Here is a 27,259-nt window from a genome sequence, read left to right as displayed (position 1 = left end):
AGGAGGAGGGAGGAGACAGGTCCCACTTAAGGCCTTGGTATCCCCTGGGTGACCTGGAGCTTGGGGAGGCTGCCACTCGGGGGTCCAGAGCTCCCAGACGTACCTGGCTCATTCCTTTACATTGATGGAGTGCCTGCTGTGTGCCAGACCTGGGGCTGGACACGGGGGAAACAGCTCCGAGCCAAGCAGGTCCCACCCTCATGAATGGAGCACACAACCAGAATCCTGTACACACGTGGATGAGTGTATAGTTGCAATCATGACAAAGTCAATGAAACAAATAACGAGGTGCCATGTGAGGCAATCACGGGCGCGCCCTGGTTTAGGTTGGAGAGCCAGCAAAGGCTTCCTGGGGGTGGTGACATTTGAATTGAGTCCTGAAAAGTGAGTAGGGGTTCCAGAGGCACACTGGGTTCCCAGCAGAAGGAGTGGGGCCAGCAGGTGTCAAAGCTGTCCCATCTCCAGAGGGAGGTGCTGAGGCCAGGGGGCTGGCTGGGTTGCTGGCAGTCGCCTGCTGTGTGTGTGGGGGACCAAGGGGGGTCTGGGATGGTAATAGGGGTGGTGGCCGGACTGGTTATGGGAAAGGGGTGTCTGTGTATGGGGAGCTCATTGCTGGAAGGGGAAATAGACCCCTTTTCTGAACCCAAACCCTGGCTCTGGTGCTTAAATCTGCAAGGCCTTGGGCAAGACATGGCCTTTCTCAGCCTCAGTTCATCAGGACTCACTCATGCACTTTTTTATTCATCTAAGAACTTTTATTGAGCCCTTACTATGTACCAGGCACTCTCCCCCAGCCCTGAGCAGGTGACAGTCCCTCACCCACAGGGCTTACGTTCCAGAGGGATAAACTGATAAATAAGATAAAAGAAATACAGCCCCCCCGCCACCCTTCAGATGGGGAAGCAAAGGGTCCTACCAGAGAAGCAGATGCATCTTTCCAGAGTGTGGCTCAGCTGCAGAGCTGTGGACAAGGGCCTCAGGGCCCCTTTGAAATAGGAACTGGAGATCAAATTCAGGAACATGGAGGATTCACAGCTCGGACGGGTCATTTTGGTTATGGGCCTGCGTGACCGGTAGCACGCTGGCTCTACCTCCTCAGCTCGCCCTGGTCCATCATGTCTGCTCACTCAGCAGGAGACCTGCAGGGCTGCCCTCTCTCCTGGCCACCAGGCCCCCCAGTGCCTGCAGGACCAGCCCTCATGCCCTGTGATCTGCCCCATGGGGCTCCACCAGCTTCACCCCTGCCTTGGCCCCAGTGCACCCTGAGTCCTAGCACCCCCTGACGCAGGGGGACAACCATCATGCCAACTCTGGAGCCCAAGCCTCGCCTCCAGTTCTGATTTACTCACAGCAGTGTCCTGGTGGTTTTGTCATTGTTTTCTGTCCAGTAGTTCCCTCCTAGCTCTTCACAAAGATATGGAAGGGTTCAGCAGTAGTCAAAACAAGACAGATATGCTATGTGCTGTGGTGATAACAGAACCGGTCCCTTTCGGGCACTCTGTCCCTGAGGGCCAGCGCAGCCCATGCTGTGCCCTTCTGTCCTCAGTGGTGAAAAGAACTCAGACTTTGGGGTCAGCAAGACCCAGGGTGGGATCCTGGCCCTGCTCCGGACGAGCTACATATAGGGAGCAACTGACTTCACCTCTGTGAGACTCCACTTGCTCATCTGTAAAGTGGGAAGAGCCACATCTACCACCTGGGGCTGTTAAAAGGCTCACTTGAGACAAACTGAGAACCTGGCCGTGTCATAACCATGCCATGGCCCATCAGTTCTGCAGTAAGGTCCCCATGGGGGCATTACTATGATGGGGACACCCACCCTGCACAATTGCACTTTCATCTTAGCAAACAAATAGAAAGTCATCCTTGGACACCTGCCTGTATCCCACCTCTCGTCTCATGGTCCCAGCCAAGCATCCAGGAGAAGCCATCGACTCTGGTTTTCTGTATGTCCTCCCCTCCCGTTCACTCTGGCCTCTGTTTCCCCTCTGACTACGAAACTGCTCCCCTGAGGGCGCTGGTGGCCTCCTCGTTGACCAATCCATTGGGCACATGCTGCCTTTGTCATACTTGACATTTGGCTGCATTAGACCAGCCGGCCACCCCTTCTTCCTGAAACTCTCTCCCTCCCTCCTGTGCTCCTTCAGTGGGACTGTGTGACGCTCCTGGTGTCCTCAGCTGCTCACACCACCCCTTCTCGGCCTCCTTGCAGGCTCCCCCTGCATCTCTCTTTCTGCCTGATTCTCTACTGCTGTGTTTGGGTACCACTGGGGCCCCCAGGTCAGTTTCCACTGCTCCGTCTCCTCCTCTAAGCACCAGACCATGTAATTGACTGTCCCCACCTAGAGACTCACTTGGATGTTGTGTCCAAGCTCAGGCTGTGGTCACAGCTGACCACTGCCCCCACCTGGGTGGCCGTGTCTCTGCTCCCTGTGTCCAGCCTGTGAATATCATCAGTAATCTAGTGTCGTGTTTGACCACCTGCCATGACCAGTCCCAAATCCTGCCTCTCTTGCATGGAATCTCTCATGTCCATCTCTTACTTTCCGCCTATCTGAATTGCCATTGATGGCTGCGTCACTTCTCACCTGGAAGATGCCATCTGCCACATAGCAGCCAAGCTGGCCTTTCTAAAATTGAAGTCACTGCTCTGCCTAAAATCCCTCTGGGTTCCCAGTGACCCTCAGAATAAAGTCCAGATGTCTTCACCTGGCATTCAGGGTCCTACCCAGCCGGGCCCTGCCTGGTTCTCCAAGCTCATCACGCTCACCCCTCCCGTCTCTCCTTCTCTCCAGCCAGACTGAGGCCTTTCCAGATCCCCACTCTGCGTCTAACAACCTCATGGTGGCCTATGGCTTTCCTTCCAGCATTCGTCACCTCTGTGACCATGTTTTGATTTGGGTGTGGAATTCATCGATAACTACCCCCCCACACACAAGACTTTGTCAGCTCCGCGGGCAGGGACCGCACCTGCGTTATTCACCGTGAGTCCTGTGCTCGGCACAGCGCCTGGAACATAGCAGGCGCTTAGTGAATACAGATATTTCTGCTATAATGTGATAGAATAGATGCAGTCCTGAAAAACCTGCAAAATCCGAAAAATAATATGAGAAAAATGGAGTGGAGGTCTATGCAACGTTGTAACCAGAGCACTAACACAAAACCGTAATGATCCTAATGCCTAAGCCAGCACAGTAAAAAAAAAAAAAGGTGTTAAATTCTTCCTAAACTCTCAGTAAGAACTGGAGGGTAGCTTGTTGGGAGTGGGAACAAGGACGCCTTTTTGCCCCCGGGTTATGGAGACGGGGCAAATGCACAAAGACTGGGGAGAGGCGTGCAGTAGGCGCTTTCATGCCAAAACGGGGCCAGACAGGACGGGAGGAAGAAGGGGGGCAAATGGGCATGAGGGAGGGCACAGAGACCTCCGCCGCTTGCTGAGTTTTGCTGGATGAACGTCCTTCCACGGCTAGTCGTGTACTGAAGAATCGCGAGTGCCTGAGCAGGACTTCCACGTGGCACGACCTTCCCCTGCTCACCAGAAGGGATGGGATAGTTTGTGTCCCGGGAATGCAGGCCTCAGTGGAACACACGGCATTTGTGGAGTGGGTGAGTGTCCTAGGGTGTATCAATGCTGAGCGCGTTAATAGCGCATGTCACGCTGTATTAATGTGGTTGGATCACTCGTCTCTCTGTCCCGCTGGACTTGGTAACCCTTCCTGAATGACTGAGCCTGTGCCTGCCTTTTTTGTGTCTCTAAGCCTGTGACTCATGGGTTGTCATCATGTGGGCCCTGTAGCTGTGATCACAGGCCTTCTCAGCTTCTGCCCTCACACAGTCAGGAATGTGCCATGTGGCACATGGGAGTTACCCAAAAACACTTGCTGGAGAGATGGCTGAGCAGCCCATTAACAGACTTTTCGGTCCAGGGAAAAGAAACATGCTATGCGTAGTCAGGGTTCTCCAAAGAAGCAGAGCCAAGAGGACATACAGAGAGATACATACAAGGAGAGATTTAATACAGGAATTGACTCCTACGGTCATGGAGGCCGAGAAGTCCTATGACGTGCAATCTGCAAGCTGGAGAACCAGGAACGCTGGTGGTGTAATTCAGTTCAAGCCCAAAGGCCTGAGAACTTGGGACTCTAGTGTCTGAGGGCAGGAGAAGATGGATGTCCCAGCTCAAGAAGAGAATTCACTCTTCCTCTACCTGTTTGTTCTATTAGGACCCCCGCGGATTGGCTGGTGTACACATTGGTGATGGTCTCTTCTTTACTCAATCTACTGCTTTCTTCTGGAAACCCCCTCACAGACACACCCCAAAATGATGTTTTACCAGCCATTGGGCGTCCCTTAGCCTGGTCAAGTTGACACATAAAATTAATCATGACAGGGTGTGAACCTTGACAAGAAGGGATGGGGTGAGTGTTCATGAGCAGGTGGCATGTGCCTGACCTGGAGGCTGAGGGGACGTGGAAGGTGAAGAAAGGAGTCCAGGCTGAAAATTAATTCGACAGACATTCATTGAACCTCTGCTCTGTGTCAGGTGCTGTTCTAGGTGCTGGCAATACATCAGTGAACAAAACAAAGATCTCTGCCCACGTGGAACTTACATCCTGGCAGGGGGAGCAAGATAAGACACAAGAAGCAAATAAATAAGTCATATAGTGTGTTTGCAGGTGACCAGTGCTTTGGAAGGAAGGAAAGGGCAGCAGCAATGAAGGGGGTTGGGAAGGCAGGGGTGGGGGGGGAGGCACAGGTTGCAGGATGGTCAGGGAAGACCTCATACGAAAGCGGAGATTAGAAGAAAGACTGGCAGGAGGTGAGGGGGTACATAGGTCGATAATCCCCAGGTGGGAGAAGAACGTTCCATACAGAGGCCACAGCTAGCTTAGAGGGTTCCCCCGCTTGGGCACTATTGACATGTTGGGCTGGGTAATTCTCCATTGTGGATTGAGGGTGGTCAGCAGCATCCTGGCCTACTACCCACTAGATGCCAGTAGCATCTCCCGGTTGTAACAGCCAACAATGTCTCTAAATATTGCCAAATGTCCCCCTACAGGGCAAAATCGCACCAGGCTGGAGAAGGGTCCTGAGGTGGGAGCCATGTGCGTGTTTAAGAGTTTAAGAGTTTAATAGTAAGGAGGCAAGTGTGCTGGTGGGGAGTGAAAAGGAAGGGGGGAGCCGCAGTGAGAGGGGGCCAGAGAGGTACCAGGTGGTGTGGGGGGTGGGGGTTGTTCTGGGGGCCTGTTGCTTAGTAAGCACTTAGGCTTCTGCTCGAAGTGAAGTGGGGAGCTAGTGCAGGTTCTGAGCAGTGGAGCGAGAGCCTGCATCCCAGAGACAGGAAGCAGAAGGACCACAGCCCCCATCCCAACCTGAGCAAACATCTCACACCCCAAGCCAGGCAATCCCAGACCCAGTGTCTGAGCGCCCAGTGTTTGCAAACCTTTCTTCAAAGACAAAACCAGCCCAAAGAGGGCAAATTGCTTTGCATTTACATCCTTTCCTGCTGGTACCTTCATATTCATAACAGGATGATCAGTGTAACTGGCAATGGGGCTGTTGCTTTAAAGGATAAATTAGCGTGACTCTTAACTCAATAATTAAAACTGTGATGGCACTCAGCCTGCAGGGATAATGTACTATTATTATAGTCATTTGTTTCAATTAAATGCTTACTGATTTTACAATAGCAGCTGGGCACCTGTGCACTATAGCTATTACTCTAAACAAGACATCTCAAATTTCAGGAGAAATTTGTCAGCATGCAAAGGATCTCTCGCCGAGCATGAAAGTTTATGAGAAATACTTACGACAAGGATTCCAGGCAAGGGGCAGGCATTTGGGGAAGGCTTCCTATTGGCTTTCTTTCCTTCTGTGTTGTGCTGGAATTGTTTTTTCCTAAAAGGAAATAACTTTCAAATAGTTGACTCCTTTAAAGCCCTAGGAAACCTCAGGGAGCAGTGTGCCCCTGAGTAGGTTGGCGAGAGGGGCTTAGATTGTGACCTCCACGTCATTGACTCCAGGGTGCAATAGACTCTAATGTCCCCCCAAGTTGGCCATGTCCTAATCCCCCAAGCCTATGCGTATGTCACCTTACATAGCAAAAAGGATTTTGTAGGTGTGATGAAGTTAAAAATCTTGAGATGGGGAGATTATTCTGGATTACTTAGGTGGGCCCAATGATGTAATCACAAGTCTTTATAAGAGGGGGGCCAGAGGGTCCAACATCTGGAGTAGCTGATGTGATGATGGAAGCAGAGAGAGGAAAGGCCAGAAGGTGAGGGGCCATGAGACAAGGAATAAGGACAGCATCCATCCAAAAACAAACCAAGGAGACAGATTTTCCCGTGGAGGCCCTGGAGGGAACCACCCCTGCCAACACCTTGCCTTTAGCCCAGGGAGACTGATTTTGAACTTCCGGTCTCTAGAACTGTAAGATAATGACTTTGTGTTCTTTGAAGCCACCAATGTTTTGGTAATTTGTTACAGCCTTGATAGGAAACTAATACGCAAGGTTTCTGGTGCTTCTCGGGGTCCCGAGACGCTTCTTAGAGTCCTGAGACAACTTTCCCCAGGGGAGTGGTTCTACTGCAGATCCCAGGGCGACCTGGCAGTTGGCAGCACAGGCCTGGGCTCCAATGCTCCTCTGCTTATAGCCTGTGGCCATTCCCTTAGTATCTGTAGGCAGGGTCCCTCCACCTCTGCCAAACACACCAGCCCTCTAAGTCCTAACCTCCAATACGCCTTCATCCTCCTCTCCCACTCTTCCTGACACTCCAGGTATGCCAGGCTCTGGGCAGTTGGCAAAGTTCATCGTGCCACTTGTATTAGTCAGCATTCTCCTGAGAAACAGAACCAATAGTTTAGATAGATAGGTAGGTAGATAGATAGATAGATAGATAGATAGATAGATAGATAGATATTAGAAGGAATTGGCTCACATGATTATGGAGGCTGAGAAGTTCTAAGATCTGTAGTCAGCAAGCTGCAGACCCAGGAGAGCTGATGGTGTACTTCCAGCCAAGGGCAGGAGAAGACCAATGGCCCAGCAGTCAGGCAGAAGTTCCCTCTTACTTAGCCTTTTTGTTCCAATCAGGTCTTCAACTGATTGGATGAGGCCCACCCACGTTGGGGAGGGCAATCTGCTTTACCTAGTCCACAGACTCAAATGTTAATCTCATCCAGAAACACCCTCACAGACACACCCAGAATAACGTTTGAGAGACCATCTGGGCACCCCGTACCCCAGTCAAGTTGACATATAAAATTAACTATCACACCACTCCATGCCTCTGTGCCCTTGCATATGCTATTTCTGCTTTTGGAATGCCCTCCATTCACTCCCCTTTGTTTTCTGCAAACTTGCCCTTCAAGAGTCAGCTCAGAATCTTCTCCTGTGGAAGGGCTTTCTAGCTCTCCAGGCATTGGAAGTGTCCCTTCTCTGCCTCCCCCATCAGACTGTAAGCTCTAGATGGGGAATCTTTGGTCTGCTCTTTGTCTCCTGCATCTAGCTCAGGGTCTCAGACGTAGCTGCCCTCAGGGAATGTTTGTTGAAAGAATGAATAATAAGAGCAGGCTTGGGGACCTGAGAGAATTAGAGCAGTAAAATGACCACTGAGGTAGTTCTGATAAGAGCAGCTCAAGGCAGAGTCCCCGTCAGGGCCGTGAGAAGGAGGCGCAAGGTAGTGATGGAAGCCCAGAGGCAGAGGACAGTTGCCAACTACCAGGTCTCTGTCACCATTCCGGGCCTTTCTGATTTTAAAGAGGCTGAGATTTGAGTCATAGCCAGAGCCCAGCTGGTGGCCAGGGCAGGGTTTAACCAAGGGACAGACAGCACACTGAGCAGGTGGGTGGGCTGGTGGTGGAGTGCCTGAGGACATGGAAATCGGACCCAGACAGACCTTGATTTGAATCCCAGCTCTAAATTACCTGGGGCAGGTTACTGCCTTTTCTGAGCCTCAGCTTGCTCATCTGTAAAATGCTAATACCTTCCTCCCATGACTGGGTGAGAATTAAACAGGGTCAAGTCAGTGCCTGGCAGATGGTAACTGCCCAATAAAGCGTAGTGCTTCTACCACTGTTTCTTTTTATGTAACAACATTCAACTAACACAGGGGTTGACAATCTATGGCCATAGGCCAAATCTGGCCCTCTGCTTGTTGTCGTAAATAAAGTTTTATTGGAACAAAGCCACACCTATCATTTACATATTGCCTATGGCTGATTTTGTGCTGCAGCAGCAGAGTTGAGTAGTTAGGACAGAGACCACCTAGCCCCCAAACCCTAAAATATTTAATATCTTGCCCTGTATAGAAGTTTGGCAATTCCTGACCTAATAAATGCAACAAATGTTTGTGGAACACCCCTGTGCCAGGCCTTTTGCTCTAATTTTTATTGTCGTTGGAGCTTTCCAGCTGGTTTCCCTCTTCTTTCATATTCCAGAAACTTCCATTGTTTCTGACCTCTTCTTAGCCCATTTGAGGTTCAGTTCAAGCTCCCACCTTGAGCAAATTCATGAGGGGATGAAGGAAAAATCTTCTCATGTTGACCACCTCCTATGTGGAGGCTCTGTACAAAATTAGGTTTTCATTGGATCCTAACTGTTGCCCCATGAGAGCAGGTTCATTCCCTTGCACCCATTTTAGAGCCATTGAGATCTGTGTGGGTTCCGTGAAAAGATCTCAGTCTTGAACACAGTCAGAATTCTGACTTTTCTATTCCCTAGAAGTGTGACCGTGGGAAAGTCACCTCATGTCTCTGAGTTTCAGTGTCTTTGTTGTGAAATGGCGGTGATGAGAGTGTTTATGTCAAAGATTTGTTCATGAAGTGCCTGGTGCACAGTAAGTGCTCACTAAATATCAGTATTATTCTCACTATTACTATTGTTACCATCCTCTAGAAAGCAGGGAGATTGGTATCTGTTAGGGAGGGTTACTCTGAGACAGTGGGAGCGATGGTAAAATGCTGGTCAGCGGCTTGTTAATTTTCCCTTGGGATCTGATTGTGCTTGGAAACAAGGGAGAAGTTTCTGGACCCTCAGGGACTGAGGCAGAGGCTTCAGTGAGAGGACACAGTGAGCAGAACTGCTGTCGCCTCCAGCAGAGACATTCTGATTCCCCAGGCAGAGGGGGAGGCTTTGTTTAATGACACCTCGTCCCTGCCTCAGAGGAAGCAGGCGGGGTGTTCGTTCTGCACCTCAGAAGAAAGCGGGAAGGAGAAAGGTGCGATTTCTTCTCTCCCACTGTGTTGGGCACGTGGGGCTCCTCTCCAGAGATGGCACGTGGGGAATTTGTGAAAAACACCTTTGTGTTCCCGCAGCCCTGAGCATCTATTAGGCCAGGTGAACCTAATTATGTTCACAGCAGTGCCTCATTACTGTTTCCTCTCTTCATTCTTCCTGGAGAGGGTGCAGATGTGGTTCCTGGACATATCCATATGTTTCCATGAGAAAAGCAGGAGGCTTGGTTCAATTGGTTACCAGATATCTCATGAGTGCCAGCTGTATGCTGGGCCACCTGCCCAGGGCTGGGGAGGCACATTATGTGTGTCTGCACATAAGCAGATGCTCGGTACCCCCCGGGGTGAGCCCTGGGAAAGACTCTGGAAGAGGTGTGGCCAGAGGAGGGAGGAGGGAGAGAGGTCAGGGAAGGCTTCTCTGAGGAGATGACATTTCAGGTAAGTCTCAAAGGACAATAACATGGAGGAAAGGATCCGAGAGCCACAGAGAGGAGAGGCTCCATTCTAGAGAGAAGTCCACATGTACCCCTGTATCAGTCAAGCAATGGTTGAGGTCTGCTGCAGAGTGGGGCATTGGGTTGTGGTGCATCATAGCCTCCTGAGGGTGGCAGTTCCCATTTGGCTGATGACAATTCTATGAAGAGGAGACAGGTGCCAGCACTCACAACACTTGGGGAGGGCTGCAGCAGCTCACAGGATAAAGGCATCTGGGTCAGGCACCTCTAGCGCCTACCTCAGTGGCATCCTTAAATAGCAGACCTCAAATTGGGGGCATGTTTTTCACTTTGGGGAGATTAGGACAAAACTTTTTACTGCCCTAAAAAATCTAGGATGCTTAGTGGCTGTACCCAAGTCTTGTTGAGTTGTATCTATTCATAACCAGCCATAGATGGATCTTTATGTAGGAGTCTGCCTCCCTAATTAACTGTGAGACCCTGAAGGGCAGTTGTTGCGGGGGCTTTCTCATTCCCAGAGCTTAGTGTTATGTCCATCACAAAACAGACATTCATGAAAGGTCTGACAGTCATTTACTGAATATCTGTAATGACAGCAAGAGTGAAGTGGTCCAGAGTTCCGCCCATCCTCCATGGAGACCCTGGACACAGCTGAGCCGAATTTGGCATCATTCACAGATCACGCCTGACTCTGTTGTTCTAGCTTTAATGTTATTCAGTGGGTCTAAAAGCAGTTGCTTTTGCTGTGTGCAAGGTGCTAATCTAGGTATTAGGAACATGAAGAAAAGTCACTGGACAAACGTACAAAATTTGTAGTTCAAAAGAAGGTCCATTCTGAAGATCCCAATCCAAGAAATGGGGAAAATAATTTATAAACTTCAATTATATAGTGTATCTTCGTGATGAGAAAACTTTGAAATTAGGAAATATTGCTTTTAGGTGAAATATGTGATTATTGGATGTGAAAACCATTTTGCAGAAAATCAAATAAGGAGATCAAATAAGATCAACTCAAGATTTTCTCCCAAAATCCAAGGAAGAAGTTAAAGAGCTCAAAATTATGACTGAAAAAAGAAAAGACCCTGATGATTCAATATGTGTTTTTAATAGGAAAGTCTTTTTTAAAAGGCCAATGGAAAAGAGGCACTAATCCAAAAAACAACAGTAGAAAATATCACTTATCTGAAGAAAGTGGAAAGTGTGCAGCTCAAAAGTGCTAACCAAGCATCAGGCAAAATTAAATAAATACAGTCTACACACAAAAATAGCATCATGCAAATTTTTCTTATTTCAAAGAAGCTCTGGGTTAAAAAATTACTTAGAGAGGCAGTTATATTTGATTGAAAAATGAATTAAAATAGATCAAGTATGGGAAACATGTGGTATAAAAAAACAGTGGTGTGAGCAATGAAAATAGCAAAACCTAGAGTTAATGGTTAATGTCTAAGTATTATTGTTATCATGGTATGAAACTTAATGCCACTGTCAAAATAATGATTGAAATAAGTTATATAATGAAAAAACAAAATTAATAATAATCTGAAACATAAACCACTGATGGAGGGAAATTTTTTAAAGTTTAATTTTTCTTCTTACATGAGGAGGCAGAGATATAGTGCAATGGCATAAAAATCACTAGATAAATCTTGATCAACAAAGGAAGGATGGGGGAAAAAGTCAAGGAAGCAAAAAAGTATATAAGCTGAGATAACCATGCACTAATAAGTCTGTCTTTGTAGTAAATATGAATGGGTTAATTTTCCAGATTTTTAAACATGATTCTTTATACATACTTTGATAACTATTTTACTTACTTATCCTTGCTTATTCTTCTATCACTTTATTCTGTACTTTCTGTTTTTTGTTTGTTTTGATTATTTATAGTATTTATGGAGGGTGAGGGAAAATCAAAAATATGCAGGGAAGATTGAGTCCTATCTGACTCATAATCTCTTCTTTTTTTTTTTAATTAAAGTTTATTGGGATGATAATTGTTAGCAAAGTTGCATAGATTTCAGGTGTACAATTCTATAATACATCATTTATATATCACATTGTGTGTTCACCACCCAGAGTCAGTTCTCCTTCCATCACCATATATTTGATCCCCTTTACCCTCATCTACCACCCCTCTCCTCCCCCCTTACCCTCTGGTAACCACTAAACTATTGTCTGTGTCTATGAGTTTTCTTTCTTCATTTGTTTTTCTTGTTCTTTTGTTGTTTTCAGTTTTATATACCACATATCAGTGAAATCATATGGTTCTCGACTTTGTCTGTCTGACTTAATTTTGCTTAGCATTATAATCAGAGATTGTTGATCCCATGGGGAATGACTATGTCCTATCTTAAGTCTGATTCAAAGAAGGAAATAGCCAACCAACGGTACATCTCCTCCTATCCCTACCAATACTGACCCATTCTATTGCCATTACCAATACACATTCAATCACATTCTCAAGAAAAGAGGCAAGTGGGGAGTTTCACCAACCGGGAGTAACTTCCCTCCCTCCCTTCCTTTTTTCATCCTTTAACAAATATTTCTAAACTACCAACATCCTGTGTTCCAGGCACTAGCCAAGTCTCTGGGGTTACAGTCGTGAACAAGATAGCCTTCTACTCATGGAATTTCCAGAGGGGAAGAGAGACAATAAACAGATAAGTGAACAAAATAAGCATAGCTTGAAATTATGAAGGAAACACTATGATGGTAGAAAGTAATGGTAGTCGGTTAGGTTTCTTAGACAAAGTGGTCAGGGAAAGCTTCTTGAGGAAGTGACATTCAAGTTAAGAACTGAAAGATGAGATCAACCTCGGGGAAGAATACTCCCAGCTGAGGGAACTACAGGCACAGATAAGCCTGAAAGCCGGGATAACGTTCCTGTGTCTGAAGATCTGAATGAAGAAAGTCAAGTTGAGTCACAGCATAGTAAGCAAAGGGGGCAGTGCCCAAGAAGAGCTGGAAGGTTAGACTAGGATCCAACAACACAGGGCCTAGAAAACCATGGTAAGCGGACTGAATTTTATTCTAGGAGGGTCAGGAAGCAAATGAAGAATTGTAAGGAGGGGAGTGAGTAGCATGGTCTGATTTACATATTTTAGAGAGCCCTCTGGAGATTGTATGGGAAATAGATTGGTGTGTGGCTGAGGGAGACGGCAATAAAATAAGAAAAAAGATGACAATGGCTTGGGAATGTGAGAGATTTAGGATTCATCATAGAGGTAGAACCAACAGTGGTGTATCTGGGGCTGCAGGGAGGGAGGGACTAGGAAGTTAGTGTTTAATGGGACAGAGTTTCAGTTTTGTGAGATGAAAGAGCCCTGGAGATGGATGGTGGTGGTGGTAGCACAGCAATGTAAATATACTCAATGCCACTGAACTGCACACTTCAAAATGGTGAAGATGGTAAAATTTATATTATGTATATTTTACCACAATTTAAAAAAATTTAATGATAAAAAATAAGTTGCACTAATATCATTTTTCTACAGCTTACAAAGTTATTCAAATACCCTCATTAAAGACAAAAGCAAACATTTCTCTTGAAACAGATAACCCCAGAATCCTCTAGCCAATACCCAGCGTTCCATTGAAAGGCTAGTCCTTTGCCCATTTCAAAATCTTTAAAATTTCCCTGCAGTTATATGTCTGCTTGTGCACATGGTTAACTTCTGCATAGTACCGTAAATATCTTGGAGTAGGATTGTTAGGTTTATAAGATGAGCAAATCTTCAACAAACTGGGGATTGTCAGTTGCTTCCTAAGGTGTTTATCTAACTAGATTATACTCTCAACAGCAATATAAACAGAAACCCAAATGGCCAGGAAACCTATGAAAAGGTGTTCTACCTCTCTAAGAGTTAGGACAGTGCAAATTAGAACAACTTTGAAAGCATCACACACCAGAATTGCAAAAATTCAAAAGTCTGCCATTATGACATGTTGGCAATATATTCAATTACTGAGTCAGGAATATCTGGTTGAACAATTCTAAAGCAGGCAGCTGAGAAGGAAAAAAAAACCACAAACAAACAAGTCCTAAACACAGAGCCTCAAGGCCAATTTGCCCTTAAGGAAATAATGTCAGATTCTTGCTGAAAATTCATGGAAGGAAGAGTGTGTACAAGGTCAGACAATTAAGTTCCGTGAACTCACCCTAGAAATAGTGCTACATACCTCATTGCTGAATATCACCACGGTCACCTTCGAAGTACTCCCCTTGGGAAGCTATGCACCGATGCCAGTACCTAGTTCACCCTTCAAAGCAATTTTGGAACTCTTTTTCTGGAATGGCCATCAGAGCTGTCATTGTATTACCCTTGATGTCTGAATGTCATCAACATGTCTTCCTTTCAATAGTTCCTTTCTCTTTGGGTAAAGAAAGAAGTCACGGGGGGCCAGATCAGGTGAGTAGGGAGGGTGTTCCAATACAGTTATTTGTTTACTGGTAAAAATTCTCTCACAGACATGCCCTGTGAGCTGGTGCATTGTCGTGATGCAAGAGCCATGAATTGTTGGCGAAAAGTTCAGATCATCTAACTTTTTCACGCAGCCTTTTCAGCACTTCCAAGTAGTAAACTTGGTTAACTGTTTGTCCAGTTGGTACAAATTCATAATGAATAATCCCTCTGATACCAAAAAAGGGTAGCAACATCGTTGCAACAAGTTCACGAACTTAATTGTCATAGCTCGTCCATGTTGGAGAGGAAAGAGGGATATTTAGAGAACAGATTTTAAAACCTACTCTTTTTTCTTTTTTTTTTTTTGAGTTTAAAAACATTCTTTTCCAGCTTTATTGAGAGATGACGGACACGTAACACATGTAAGTTTAACATGGACAGTGTGATGGTTTGCTCCATGAAATGGGTACCACAGTAGTAGGTTAGTTAACACGTCCTTCACCTCACATAATTGCCTTTGTGTGTGTGTGGTGATCACTTTTAAGAATCACTCTCTTAACAGCTTTCAAGTACATAATACAGTATTGTTAATTATAGTCACCATGCTGTTCATTATTAGAATCCTAGAACTTATCCATCATAGGGCTGGAAGTGTGTACCCTTTGACCACTTTTATCCATCTCACCCCTGCCCCGTCCTGCAACCACCACTCCACTCTCTATTTCTTTGACTTCCGTTTTTTAGATCCCACTTACGAGTGAGAATATACAGTATTTGTCTTTCTCTGTCTGATTTATTTCACTAAGCGTAATGTCCTCAGGGTCCCCCCATATTGTCACAAAAGGCAAGATTTTCTTCTTTTTCATGGCTGAATAACATAGTATATACAAACCACCTTTTCGTTATTCATTCGTCTGTTTAGGGCCACTTCGGTTGTTTCCATGCCTTGACTATGATAAATAATGCTGCAATGAACGCCGGGGCGCAGATGTCTCTTTGAGGTCGTGGTTTCATTTCTTTTGGATAAATACCCAGAAGTGGGATTGCTGGGTCATATGGTAGTTCTATTTTCAATTTTTTGAGGAACCTCTGGGGTGTTTTCTATAGCGGCTGTACCAGTACACATTCCCACTTTTCTCACACCCTTGCCAACACGTTAGCTCTTGTCTCTTTGACCATAGCCATTCTAACAGGTGTGACGCTCATATTTCATAATTTTGAGTTGCATTTCCCTGAGGATCAGTGACGTTGGGCTGTTTCTCCTGTACATGCTGGCCATTGGCACGTCTTCAAAATATCTCTTCAAGTCCTCCGCCCATTTTTTAATTGAATTGTTTTTAAAAACCTGCTCTTTAAAACAGTTCCCTTTAGGTCTATGTCTCAGGTTTCTTCATGATTTATAGAATAGTAAAATATATAGTTCACAATATATTAAGAACTCAGGACCAAAATCTACCTATATGCTGTTTACAAGATACTCACTTAAAGTGACGCAGGACAAAAAGAAAACAGTGGGAAAATAAAGAGCACCATGATCAGACAAAGCAGGATTTAAGACAGCCACATTAATTGAGGCAAAGATGCTTTTTTTATATAAAAAAGGAGAAGCCATAATGAAAATATAGCATTCTGGGACATGTATGGGGATGAATATTGTCACATCAATATTTATCTGAGGAATCTGATGGGAACACAATAGCAGTGGGAGGTTTTAACTCATTTTTCTCGCGATTTCATAGGCAAAGCAGTCAAAACAGTTTATTGAATAGACACATAGAGAAATATGTATGTTACAGAGTAAACAGCATTTCAGATGTACATGAAAGTTTTACAGAAATGAATTATATCCTAAGCCGTAATGAAAACCTGACTACCAAAGAGAGAGAATTCTAGGAGTCATGTCCTCTGATCACAAGAACAAAAGGATACATTAAATAAAGACCCTTTTCCAAATAACTTTAGAGTGAAAAAGAAAATCAAATCTTCAGTGTGGACTATTTTTTCAATATTTATATCATGCAGCTAAAATCCTCCTCAGGGGAAATAAATCATAGTTATTGAGCAGGGTTTCTCAACCTCAGCACTATTGACATTTTGGGATACATAATTCTTTAGGGGGGATGTCCTGTGCATTGGAGGGTATTTAGCAGTATGTCTGGCCTCTACCCACTAGATGCCAGTAGGTCACACACAGACACCAGTGGTGAAAACCAAAAACGTCTTCAGATATTGTCACATGTGTCCTACATGGCAAAATTGTCCTTGTTTGAACCCCTGCCCTAGATCTTTCTGGGATTAAAAAGAAACTGTAAAAATAAATCATTTAATTTGAAAAGCTAGATAAAAGAAACACATTGTACCTGAGGTCAAATTTAATAAAGAAGAATTCAGTTAATTCATGATTAATTAAGTAATGATTAGAAAAGTCATCAAATTGATTTTTTTAAATATAAGAAGTGATTCTTTGGATAGACAGTTAAAAATATATAAACCTTTGAGAAAGGAAAAATGTAAAAACATGCATTCACAATATTACAATTGTGAATAGGGATTTAAGTACAAAAACCATAGAGTGGGTTAGAAATATGATAATATTATCCCAGTTATTATTGTCCCATATTATCCTACAGTTAAAAGCTTTTAGTGTTAAAATCTGAAGTAGACCATTTTCTAACTATATGTATAATTTACCAGAACAAACTCAAGAGAATATGGAAACGAAAATAGACCTATTAACCATGGAAAATATTGTGAAAATCAACCTTTCAAGAAGCACTGGGCCTCAGATAGTTTTATATCTAAACTCTTTCATTTCTCTAAGGAAAATTTAATTTTTATGTTATTTGTACTGTTCCAGGACATAAAGAAAAAAGGAAACATCTCGGTTCTTTTTCTAAAGCTGACCATAACACAAACACCACCACCACCATTTGACAAATATAACCTTAAAAAATGGAAACATAAAAAGAAAGTTTCTTGAAACTGAAAACATGCAAGATGAAGTCAAACAATACACACACACACACACACACACACACACACACACACACACAGGCAAGCATAGCAATGTTAGTATCAGACTCCACTGAATTCAAGGCAAAAATGAGATAAAAATTGAGACACTTTATAATAATATTAAAGTTCACTCCATAATGAAGAAATAATTGCCAATTTTCTTTCTACAATAAAGATCAACATCAAATTCCCAAGACAAAAACTTTAAGCATTAAAGGGAGATTTTGATGAAAGCAACCTATTTTTATAGGTAACCTAGATAGTCTGTGTCAGATTAAAGAGCCAGAAAGTAAGAAAGGAATCAAAACAATATAGTCACCACTGATCAAATAGATAAATGTTGTACACATAGATTAATCTTCAAACACAGCTTACCCTTTGTTTTTAAATGCTATGGAATATATACAAAATATAAACATATTTGGGTTCCAAAGGAAACTGTAATAAATTGTCAAAAGTGCACATACAGACCATATTCTTCTATCACTTTTGTTACTAGAAATTAGTAGCAAAAGGAAAAGAAACAAACAAAACTAACCTCTTAGAAACTTCAGACTCTTCTTAAACAACACTTGGATAAAAGAAGAAATTAAAATTGAAATTTAAAAATATAGACATAAAAAAGAATAACAAAAATCTTACATGGTGAAGTCTATGAGAAATGTTAACGTCATGCTCAAAGGAGAATTCATAGCATTAAACCTACACTAAAAACTGAGAATGAAAATAATGAATTAAAAATGCAACTCAAAACTGCGGGGGACAGCAATAATAAATCTTTAAAATCTGAGGAAGAGGTTAATAAAGATCAAATTAGATATTAAAGAAATAGAAAACAGAGGAGAAGAAGTGATCAAATTTGAGATTTGATTCTTTTGAAGAGAAAAAAAAATCCCACATAATAAAATAGAAAACCCATGAGCTTGCCTAAAGAAGAAAAAGTGAGAGGAAAACAGATACTTGACAAGAGTAACTAGAAAGGGGAAATAACCACAGATGCAGAGGAAATAAAAATAATTATGAGTATGAAGATTGGTATGACTCACTGGACAGATTTGTGTGTTTGTGTGTATATATAATGTCTAGGTGAAAAGTACACACTAGTATGACAAATGCCTGTATGTAAAAATCAGCAGCTTTCTTATGTTCCAAAAATACCCAGTTAGAAAACATCACAGGCAATAGTTAACAAGAAAATTACTGACCTATAGGAAGAAAAATGCAAAACTTTCTTAAGGGATTTATTTATTCTATGTATTTAACAAGCCCTTAGACAATACAGGGCTCACTATGTGCCAAGCACATTTCATCCTTAACAACCCTAGAGGGTAGGTTTAATTATTACCCACATGTTTCAGATGAAGAAACTGAGGCACAGAGAGGTTAACTAACTTGGCCAAAGTCACCCAGCTTATAAGTGGCTGATTCAAAACACAGCTGGCTTCCAGCATCTGTGCTCTTTGCTATGATGCTGCATAGTGAGTAAATGCAGAGAAACACCGTGTTCCAGAAAGAAGACTCCGTATCATAATGCTCACAGCTGGAATGAGCTCTCTAGCAAGGGCTGAAATGCTAACCATCTGTCCAGGGTGAATGGCAAACTGTCAAGGAGCCATGGGCCCCCCACAGGTGCGCCGAACAAATCATGCAGGCTTCAGAATAGCCTGGACGCTCACCTGTCAGGGATCCAGGAGGAAACCACAGCGCAGGGTGGAGCCGGCCGCCCTCCACTTCTCATCTTCCTCCGAGTCTCACATATGAATGTGATGCTGTGGCAAGGCAGGTCCTTTCTAACTCAAAATGCCCTGTCCTCTTTCAGATCCAGGAGATGGTCCACTCGGAGGTTGCTGCTTATGACTCGGGCCGGCCAGGGCCCCTTCTGGGCCGCCCGGCCATGCTGACCAGCCACATGAGCGCCCTCAGCCAGTCCCAGCTCATTTCTCAGATGGGCATCCGGAGTGGCATCACCCACAGCTCCCCATCGCCCCCGGGGAGCAAGTCAGCGACCCCATCACCCTCCAGCTCAACTCAGGAGGAGGAGTCTGAAGCCCATTTCAAGGTATGTAGGGTGGAGGTGCAAAGCCTTAAAATGTCCTCCCCTCAGCAGAAGGATGAGCCCTGCGTGGAAATGAGCATCACCTACCTCTAGAAAAGACTAAAAGAGTATACGTGTTTCCCGAAAATTAGACCTAGCCGGACAATCAGCTCTAAGGCGTCTTTTGGAGCAAAAATTAATATAAGACCTGGTCTTATTTTGCTATAATATAAGACCAGGTCTTATATAACATATCATATCATATCATATATCATATCATATCATATCACATCATATCATATCATAATATCGGGTCTTTTATTAATTTTTGCTCCAAAAGACACCTTAGAGCTGATTGTCTGACTAGGTCTAATTTTCGGGGAAACAGGGTGACTCCAGTTATACTCCCTCTTTGCTGGGGTTAAAAGGGAGAAAGACATTTCTAGGGGGGAAAATGGTGAAATCTTATTTCTGAATGGCCAGTGCTTCATTTCAGTGGCATTGATGGTATTGTCAAGGTCCCCAGGGTCACGTCTTGTGATCAATATGGTCTTTTAGGGGAAAAATACTCTGACAAAAATGTGTGGTCCAGTAGAGGGCGCCTCTGGGCAGCACTGATGGGGTGGCACGAATGACCCCACCCCAACTTTGGAGACATGGCTGGCCTGCCCAGCATCCCTGGAGCCAGGGGTGGTCCTGCCTCTTCAAGCACATGTCAGGATGAGAGCTCCCCAGCTGCCGAGGCTCCATGCCTTTCTTGGTACTGACTCCAAATCTCCCTTCCTGTTGGAGGGCATCTTATTTTACTGGGGCGGCAAACACAGGGCCCAGAGGGGCCAGGGAGGGATGTGCTTGCCGAGAATCTCCCAATGAGCTAGTGGTAGAATCAAGACTTGATCCCAAACCTCCTACCTCCCTTTCTTCTTCACAAGGCCTCCTACCCCTTTCCACATGGTGGCCCCAGAGAGGCCTGGCCGCCATCTAGCAGAGACCCTGACCTCTCGGCTGCGATGGGGGCCTCGGGAGCCTGGTCCAGCCCCATCCTCACAGTAACTTGTCTGTACCATAGGCCAGGCAGGAGGAGGTTTTCCTTTTCTTTTGCATTTGGCAAACACTTCCCATGGGCCTGTGTTCTAAGCACATAGTCAGCATTGATGGCATGTAATCTCATCACGGCCTCCTGAGGTCGGTGCCATTATTATCTCGGATTGGCCGATAGGGAAACTGAGGCACAGAGAGGTTAAGTGACTTTGTTTTGATTCATTCTTCATTATTGATTAGGACAGTTTATACTCTGTAAAGGTTAATGCAGGGGAAAGGTGATAGAGATGTAAGCGATTTTTGTCTGATTACAAGGCAAATTGATTTTTCCCTGTAGAGATGCAAATGACTTGTGTCCAGTAGAAAAGATTAAATTAAGCCCCAAAACTGATCATTTTATTGCTCTCTAGGACATTGACCAGTTTCTCTTTCTCTTGTATTTCTTCGAATCAATTTTATCAGCGTGCCAATTGTCATTAATGAGTTAAACAAAAAACCCAGGGCTCCTGTCTAGGGAGGGTATGTGTGTGTGCGTGTGTGTGTCTGTCTGTCTCTCTGTGTCTGCCTGTCCATTGCTTCCTCCACCTAGGGTGTCGTTAGCCCCACAGTTTGGCCCACGTGCCCATGTTTGAGCCTAGGATGGTGGCCAGCCCCAGTCACTGCTGGTGTGTGAATAGGGCCTGACAAGCATGGGCTAGGCCTGCTGAGGAAAGACCAGCTCTGCCTAAGGCTGGGGTGGGACCCCTTTGGCAGGAGGTCCTGGGCTTCTCAAATTCTCTGACTCCTCTCACCCGGGCAGATGTCAGGAGAAAAGAGACCCTCAACTGACCCAGGAAAAAAGGCCAAGAACCCAAAGAAGAAGAAGAAGAAGGACCCCAATGAGCCGCAGAAGCCAGTGTCAGCCTACGCGCTCTTCTTCAGAGACACTCAGGCCACCATCAAGGGACAGAACCCCAGCGCCACCTTCGGGGATGTGTCCAAAATCGTGGCCTCCATGTGGGACAGCTTGGGAGAGGAACAGAAGCAGGTGAGTCTCCATCCCTTCCTGGGCCGTCATCCCCGAGGCTTTGAGGTCCTGGAGCCAATGACAGACTTGGAAGGTCTGGCCCAGCCTCTGGAACTGGAGGCTCTTGAAGAGGTCTTTACAGGGCTTAGTTTGCCCATCTGTAAGCTGGGGAGTTAGGCCCCTTCCAATTCTGCTGCGTTCACTAGAGACTTAACTGTCCTGGGCCTCTGCTTCCTCATCTGTTAGATGAGGGCATCTCCGTGTATCTGTCCCTCCAAATCTCAGAGTCTGGGGTCCAGACTAGACCTTTTCTCTCCCACTTACCATATGCCTGTGGCCCCTACCAAGGGCCTCCAGGGGGAACAGGGAGCAGAACTAGGTCACAGGCACATGCCAGCTCCCAGATGTGTGACCTTGGGCTGAGCACGTACCCTCTCCCCAATGCTGCCCCTGTCTTGTGTCTTGCAGGCCTACAAGAGGAAGACCGAAGCAGCAAAGAAGGAATATCTGAAGGCTCTGGCAGCCTACAGGGCTAGCCTTGTCTCCAAGGTAATACCTGGAATCCTAGGCACAGCCTGACGAGAGTGGGGCCACTTGAGGGGTGGAGCAGGAACTGAGGCCCACGGGAGTGGTCAACACCGTAGGTCTTGGAAAGGATGGATACGACCACTGTGGTACTTCTCCAGTGCATCTACTGTGTGCCAGACTCATGCTGGCCACTTTGTAGGCATCACATTTCATCCAGTTCTTCCAACAAGAACACCAAGACTCCGGGGTTAAGCAACTTGCCTGTAATTATCCAGCACGCTAGCTGGCTGTACTAGGATCAAACCCAGTTTTGCCACTCCTCAAACTTGTCCACACTATCTGCCTCTTCCATCAACACCAGCAGCACAGGAGGCTCAGCGTGGCGCTGACGTGTGGCCCAAGGAGGGGTAAGGGTGTTGTCCAGAAGTTATGACAGAGGACATGGCATCTGGGTTGGGCCAGGGCCAAGCAAAGACGGTGCTCCCAGTCGAGGGAACAGCATATGCAAAGGTACAGAGGCTGGGGAGGAGCTTCAATGGAGGAAGACCCGTCTGGATGATGCTGGCTCACTGGCCAGGCCGAGGAGCATGGGTTCCCCTATGAGCAGGGCATCCCATGGATTAAAGCAGGGGGTGGTCGGATGGTCAGAGCCAAGAGCAGTAAGCACCCTGAGTTATGTCTGTCTGGTTAGTCCACAGCTCTCCCCCAAGGGGCCAGAGAACCAGCCTGGGGCCGTGTCAGTGGGTTGCACGGCCCACGTTCTGGCTTCTCTTGTCTTCTCCAGTGACTGGTGTCTGTCTCCTTCCAGAGCTCCCCAGACCAGGGTGAGACCAAGAGCACTCAGGCCAACCCGCCAGCCAAAATGCTCCCGCCCAAGCAGCCCATGTATGCCATGCCAGGCCTGGCCTCTTTCCTGACGCCGTCGGACCTGCAGGCCTTCCGCAGTGGTGCCTCCCCCGCCAGCCTGGCCCGGACGCTGGGCTCCAAGTCGCTGCTGCCAGGCCTCAGCGCGTCCCCCCCGCCACCACCCTCCTTCCCACTCAGCCCCCCGCTGCACCAGCAACTGCCACTGCCCCCCCACGCCCAGGGCGCCCTCCTCAGTCCTCCCGTCAGCATGTCCCCAGCCACCCAGCCTCCTGTCCTGCCCACTCCCATGGCACTCCAGGTGCAGCTGGCTATGAGCCCCTCACCTCCAGGGCCACAGGTAAGCAGGGATGAGTGGGAATGAGCCCTTCTGGGACCCCTTGTGGAGAGGGGCGGCAGCTTGGGATTTCATGTACCTGCCACTCACCAGCTCTGTTACTGCAGCCGAGGCACCTTCTCTCTCCGAGCCTCAGTTACCACATCAGCACAATGGGTCTGGTACACCTTATCTGAGATGTGCTGGCTGCAGCCACCAGTTCACAAGTTACCAGACAGATTTTTCAGATTCTTAGGCTCTTCCAGGCCCTCCTTGTCTCATCCTCTGTCCATTTCTGCTCTCTAGCCTGAGGGGCAGAGGCCATTGCCACTTCTACCAGGTCATCCCTAGCCCCTGGCTGTCCCCAAAGCCTTGGAGGCCTGACCCCACTAATTGTTCCGCAGACACCATTCCAAGGTCATTCACACAACAACTCCATTTTGCAGATTGGGAAACTGAGTCCCCAAAAAGGAAAGGCACTGAAAGCAAAGTCCTTTACCCGCTGACGTAACTAGTACAAGGGCTGAATTTTTCAAAACCAAAGGCGCTCTACTGGGGAATAAGGAAGCATTCTAGGCAGAGGCAGGATGGAGACTTTGTGCAAGCCAGAGGAAGTGTCTCTGTGAGCACCTGGGCCCCTGTTGCTGCCTGAGGCGTGCACCCCATTCTCCCTCCTGTGCTCACCCGCCTCCTCCTTCCTCCTTGGCAGGATTTCCCTCACATCTCCGAGTTCCCCAGCGGCTCTGGGTCCCGCTCACCTGGGCCATCCAACCCCACGAACAGCGGAGACTGGGACAGCAGTTACCCCAGTGGGGAGTGTGGCATCACCACTTGCAGGTCGGTCCTCACCGGTGCTGCCTTAGAGTGGGGACGAGGGAGGGGAAAGAGGCGGGAAGGATATGGACCAGGGGAGGGCCCTGCGAGTCGCTGTCAGCCCTGCAGGAGCGCCTCAGGGACACAGGGTGCCTGCAGTCTTCAGAAGAGGACACAGAGCAAAGCAGGGCCCCAGAAGGACTCGGCTGGTCTGGTGCCAAGGCCCGCTTGGGACCCTGAGGCGTGTCTTCGGTCTTGTTCTGTCTTCCATGCTGGTGTTTTCACAAGTGCTTTCACGGTGCTTCACAAATAGGTCCTCTGTCTTTGGTCAGGTTCCCTAGAAGCAGAGCCTGAGGCAGCAGGATGTGAGTGTCCCTGATGATGTGTTGAGGGTGAGCTTGCAGAAAGGAGAGGGGAAGGAGGGCAACAGGACAGCGCAGGGGAAGGAGCTGAGCGAGGCTTGGTCTCAGCTGGAGACCAGCATCAGCCTGTGATCCCACCAGGAGCTCTGGGCAGGGCTGACACCACAGACCTTGAGGTTAGGGCTGTCTGTACCCCGTGTCCGCCAGCCATGGCTGTGGCTCTCCACACCCCACGGAATGTAGCCCCCTGGGTAAGGCAGGTTCCCATTCTGCCAAGGGCAGCTCTGGAGCACAGGGCAGCTGGGAGCATGGGAAAGCGTGGGGCGCCAGCGGTGTTCAGGCAGCCGAGGAGAAGGGGGCCAGCTGGTAAACCCAAGGGCTCACACACCTAGTGGCACCCCACCAGCCCTGCAGCCCAATGTTCCCCTTCACAGGCAGACTCCACGGCCACCTGGCTCCTCCCTGGTCCTCCTGTGGGCCTTAACCTCTGCACCTCCTCTCCTGTCCTGCACCCTTAGCCTTTCAGTCTGGCGCTCAATGCCCCTCCTCTAGGAAGTCTTCCTGGATTGGCATGGCACCTCCTCGTTTCAGCCACAGGAAGAAGAAAGCAGAGGGCACACTTGTTTCTTCACCCACAAGCCTCAGCGCCCATTTCCCTGACAAGAACTAATGCCACGGCCACACCTGTGAAATAATGGTGCTGAGCTGCTGTCCCAGCAACAGCTCTACATCATGGACAGTGGGGCACTAATGTCTGGTGGACAGGTGGCCATCTCTGCCGCCGGGCACCCCTGGCCCCTATCCCTAGCTGTCAGCCTCTCAGCTCTCATCTTGCCAAGCCCACCAGTGAGCAAGCAAACATGGCATGTGCCCCCACTTCTCACGTGCCTAGGGAGGTTTCCCTGGGTGGGAGACTCAGCTCATCAGGGATTCCCTCTCCCATACTCAGGGCAGGTACAGACCCTCCCCCTGCAACCTTTCCCCCTCACCACAGTTTCCCTTCCCCAAAGTCAGGGTATTGGGGTGGGGGGCCTTGAACGGACCATCACAGATTGTCAGAGCTTCCCCCCAATAGGGAGGTCCGACGGCAGCAGTGCCCTATTTCGTGTATGTATTTTAATTGAGGTAACATTGACATCCAAGATTATGTTAGTTTCAGGTGTCCAATATAATGATCCAATATTGATATGTATTGTGACATGATCACCACAATAAGTCTGGTTACCATCCATCACCACATGTAGTAATAAGTTTTCTTTTCTTGGGAATTTTCAAGATTTATTCTCTTAGCAATTTTCAAATATACAATAGAGTATTTTATTAACTGTAGTCACCATGCTGTACATTACATCCCCAGGACTTAGTTATTTCATAACTGGACGTTTGTACCGTTGGACCCCCTTCACCCATTTTGCCCACTCCCAACCCCCACCTCTGGCAACCACCAATCTGTTCTCTGTAGCTATGAGCTCGGGTTTTGGGGATTTTGCTTTTTGGTTTTGTTGTTTTAGATTCCACATATAAGTGAGATCGTACAACACCTGTCTTTCTCTGACTTATTTCACTTAGCATAATGCCCTCAAGTGTGATCTATGTTGTTACAAATGAGTACCCTATTTTAAAAACAGAAACAGCACCTGTCCTCCTTTAATTCTGTTTGAAATTTACACTATGACTTAAAAAATGATCTGAGACTGATGATGGCATTGGAAGGACAGAGTACTTCCATCTTCCCCACCCTATCCCCAAGTCTGAGGACCAGCGGGGGTGGGAGGGGATCCTTTGCTGAGATTCCAGGATGGTGTTTGGTTCTGCCTGCTGGCAGTCAGGGGAGGACCAGCGAAGCCCCTCATTTATCCTCAGAGGGGCAGCTGCATCCAGGGTGGGCCTGAGGGCTAGTGAGCAGGTGTCCTGATACATGCCAGGCCCTGTGTCCAGGCCCCTGAGAGCCCGTGGGACCAGGTGGGGTCCCATAGGCTCTGACAGACCCTCCTTTCTCCCACAGCCTGCTCCCCAGGGATAAATCTCTCTACCTCACCTAATCCCGCCTCCCCTCTCCTCCCTGAGGCTGCTGGAAGGGCCCACAGCAGGAAAGAGGCCTTGGTAGGAAGCAGGGTGACCTTCAAGAGAGAGCAGTGACACGCCAATGTGCCAAGGCTGAGTCTCGTCCTCGACCTCTTACCAGACTGCAGAGGCAGCCCACCGCCCACCGCCAGCCCAAAGAACCTGCAGGAACCTTCTGCCCCCTGACCTGCTTGCTCCAGGGTTACTGTGGACCCCGCTCCTCGTCCTGCACACCACACCCTATGTCTGGACATCTGGCCCCAGCCCAGGTCATGTGGGCTGCCCCTGGAGGGGTCGCTTACCAACGAAAACCCACCCCCGATGCATGGGGCAGGGGCCAGTCCAGCCACAGATGTGCAAATGTGGTTTTACAGTGTGAACAAGAGATTATGAAACCTATATAAACTGCTGACTCCGTGTAAGTAGTTGACTAAGTGTTTTAGAACTGTGCTGAAGACAACTGTAAGATTATTTTGTGTGTGGGGGGCGAAAGTAGTTTCCTTTAAGGTAAAAAGCATTTTATATGACCCTTAGCACATTGTTTTTTAAGTTTTATCTTAAGGGAGACGTGCATAAAAGCGGCTGTCAAACCGTTTCATCATCTGTAGAGCAAGAGCTGGACAATTTATAGCCACAGTTGGAGGCATTGCGCTTTTTTTTTTTTAAACCATATGTCCACCTATTTAAAATTGCCAATGACAACTTTTGTCTCTTTACAAAGAAAACCTGAGAACAGAAAGGCAGTTTATCATAAAGTGTGCGTGGTTTTGGAGTTTGATTTGGGTTCTTCATGTTGTTTGCAGCTGTTTCCTGGCTCTGGCAAATGTCTGGCTCAGTGCCCAGTGCTTCTCTCAAATTTCTTTATAATAAAACTTCTGAAAAGTTGAAAAAAGTCTGTCTCTTTTTGCCCTTCGTAAGCCAAGGCCAGGTCTTCAAAAGTGGCATTTGGTGATGGCTTTGCCAGGACAGAGCCTCTAAGGTCAGTCAGATTCAGGTAAGGTCTTACCTGTCATTTACCTGCCCTTGAGGGTCTGTGTGGATGATGGGGCCTCCCCGGCCTCAGTTTTGCCATCTATGAAATAGTCTAGTAATGGCACAAACACATAGGGTTCTCGTGATGAAT

General features: G+C 47.0%; 1 protein-coding gene across 5 annotated transcripts in view; it reads left to right on the top strand.

Moving 5' to 3' along the window:
• TOX2 (TOX high mobility group box family member 2) overlaps positions 1-27,028 on the top strand; it is a 127,002-nt gene extending 99,974 nt beyond the window's left edge. For 3 of the 5 annotated variants that reach the window (XM_074317665.1, XM_074317666.1, XM_074317664.1), the window contains exons 3-8: positions 18,927-19,166; positions 20,983-21,210; positions 21,658-21,738; positions 22,526-22,921; positions 23,607-23,734; positions 26,078-27,022. In XM_074317665.1, the coding sequence (XP_074173766.1) occupies positions 18,927-19,166; positions 20,983-21,210; positions 21,658-21,738; positions 22,526-22,921; positions 23,607-23,734; positions 26,078-26,114 (1,110 nt within the window). In that variant the 3' untranslated portion in view covers positions 26,115-27,022. Of the gene's footprint in view, positions 1-18,926; positions 19,167-20,982; positions 21,211-21,657; positions 21,739-22,525; positions 22,922-23,606; positions 23,735-26,077 lie in introns of all 5 variants that reach the window. The other 2 variants (XM_019748740.2, XM_019748764.2) reach the window with 1 other exon arrangement.
• The last annotated feature ends 231 nt before the right edge of the window (positions 27,029-27,259 follow it).

This window comes from Rhinolophus sinicus, linkage group LG13 (genome assembly GCF_036562045.2).
Source record: "Rhinolophus sinicus isolate RSC01 linkage group LG13, ASM3656204v1, whole genome shotgun sequence".
Taxonomy (NCBI): Eukaryota; Metazoa; Chordata; class Mammalia; order Chiroptera; family Rhinolophidae; genus Rhinolophus; species Rhinolophus sinicus.
Note: the sequence above shows the minus strand (reverse complement) of the source record. Positions and strands in the feature narration are given on the sequence as shown.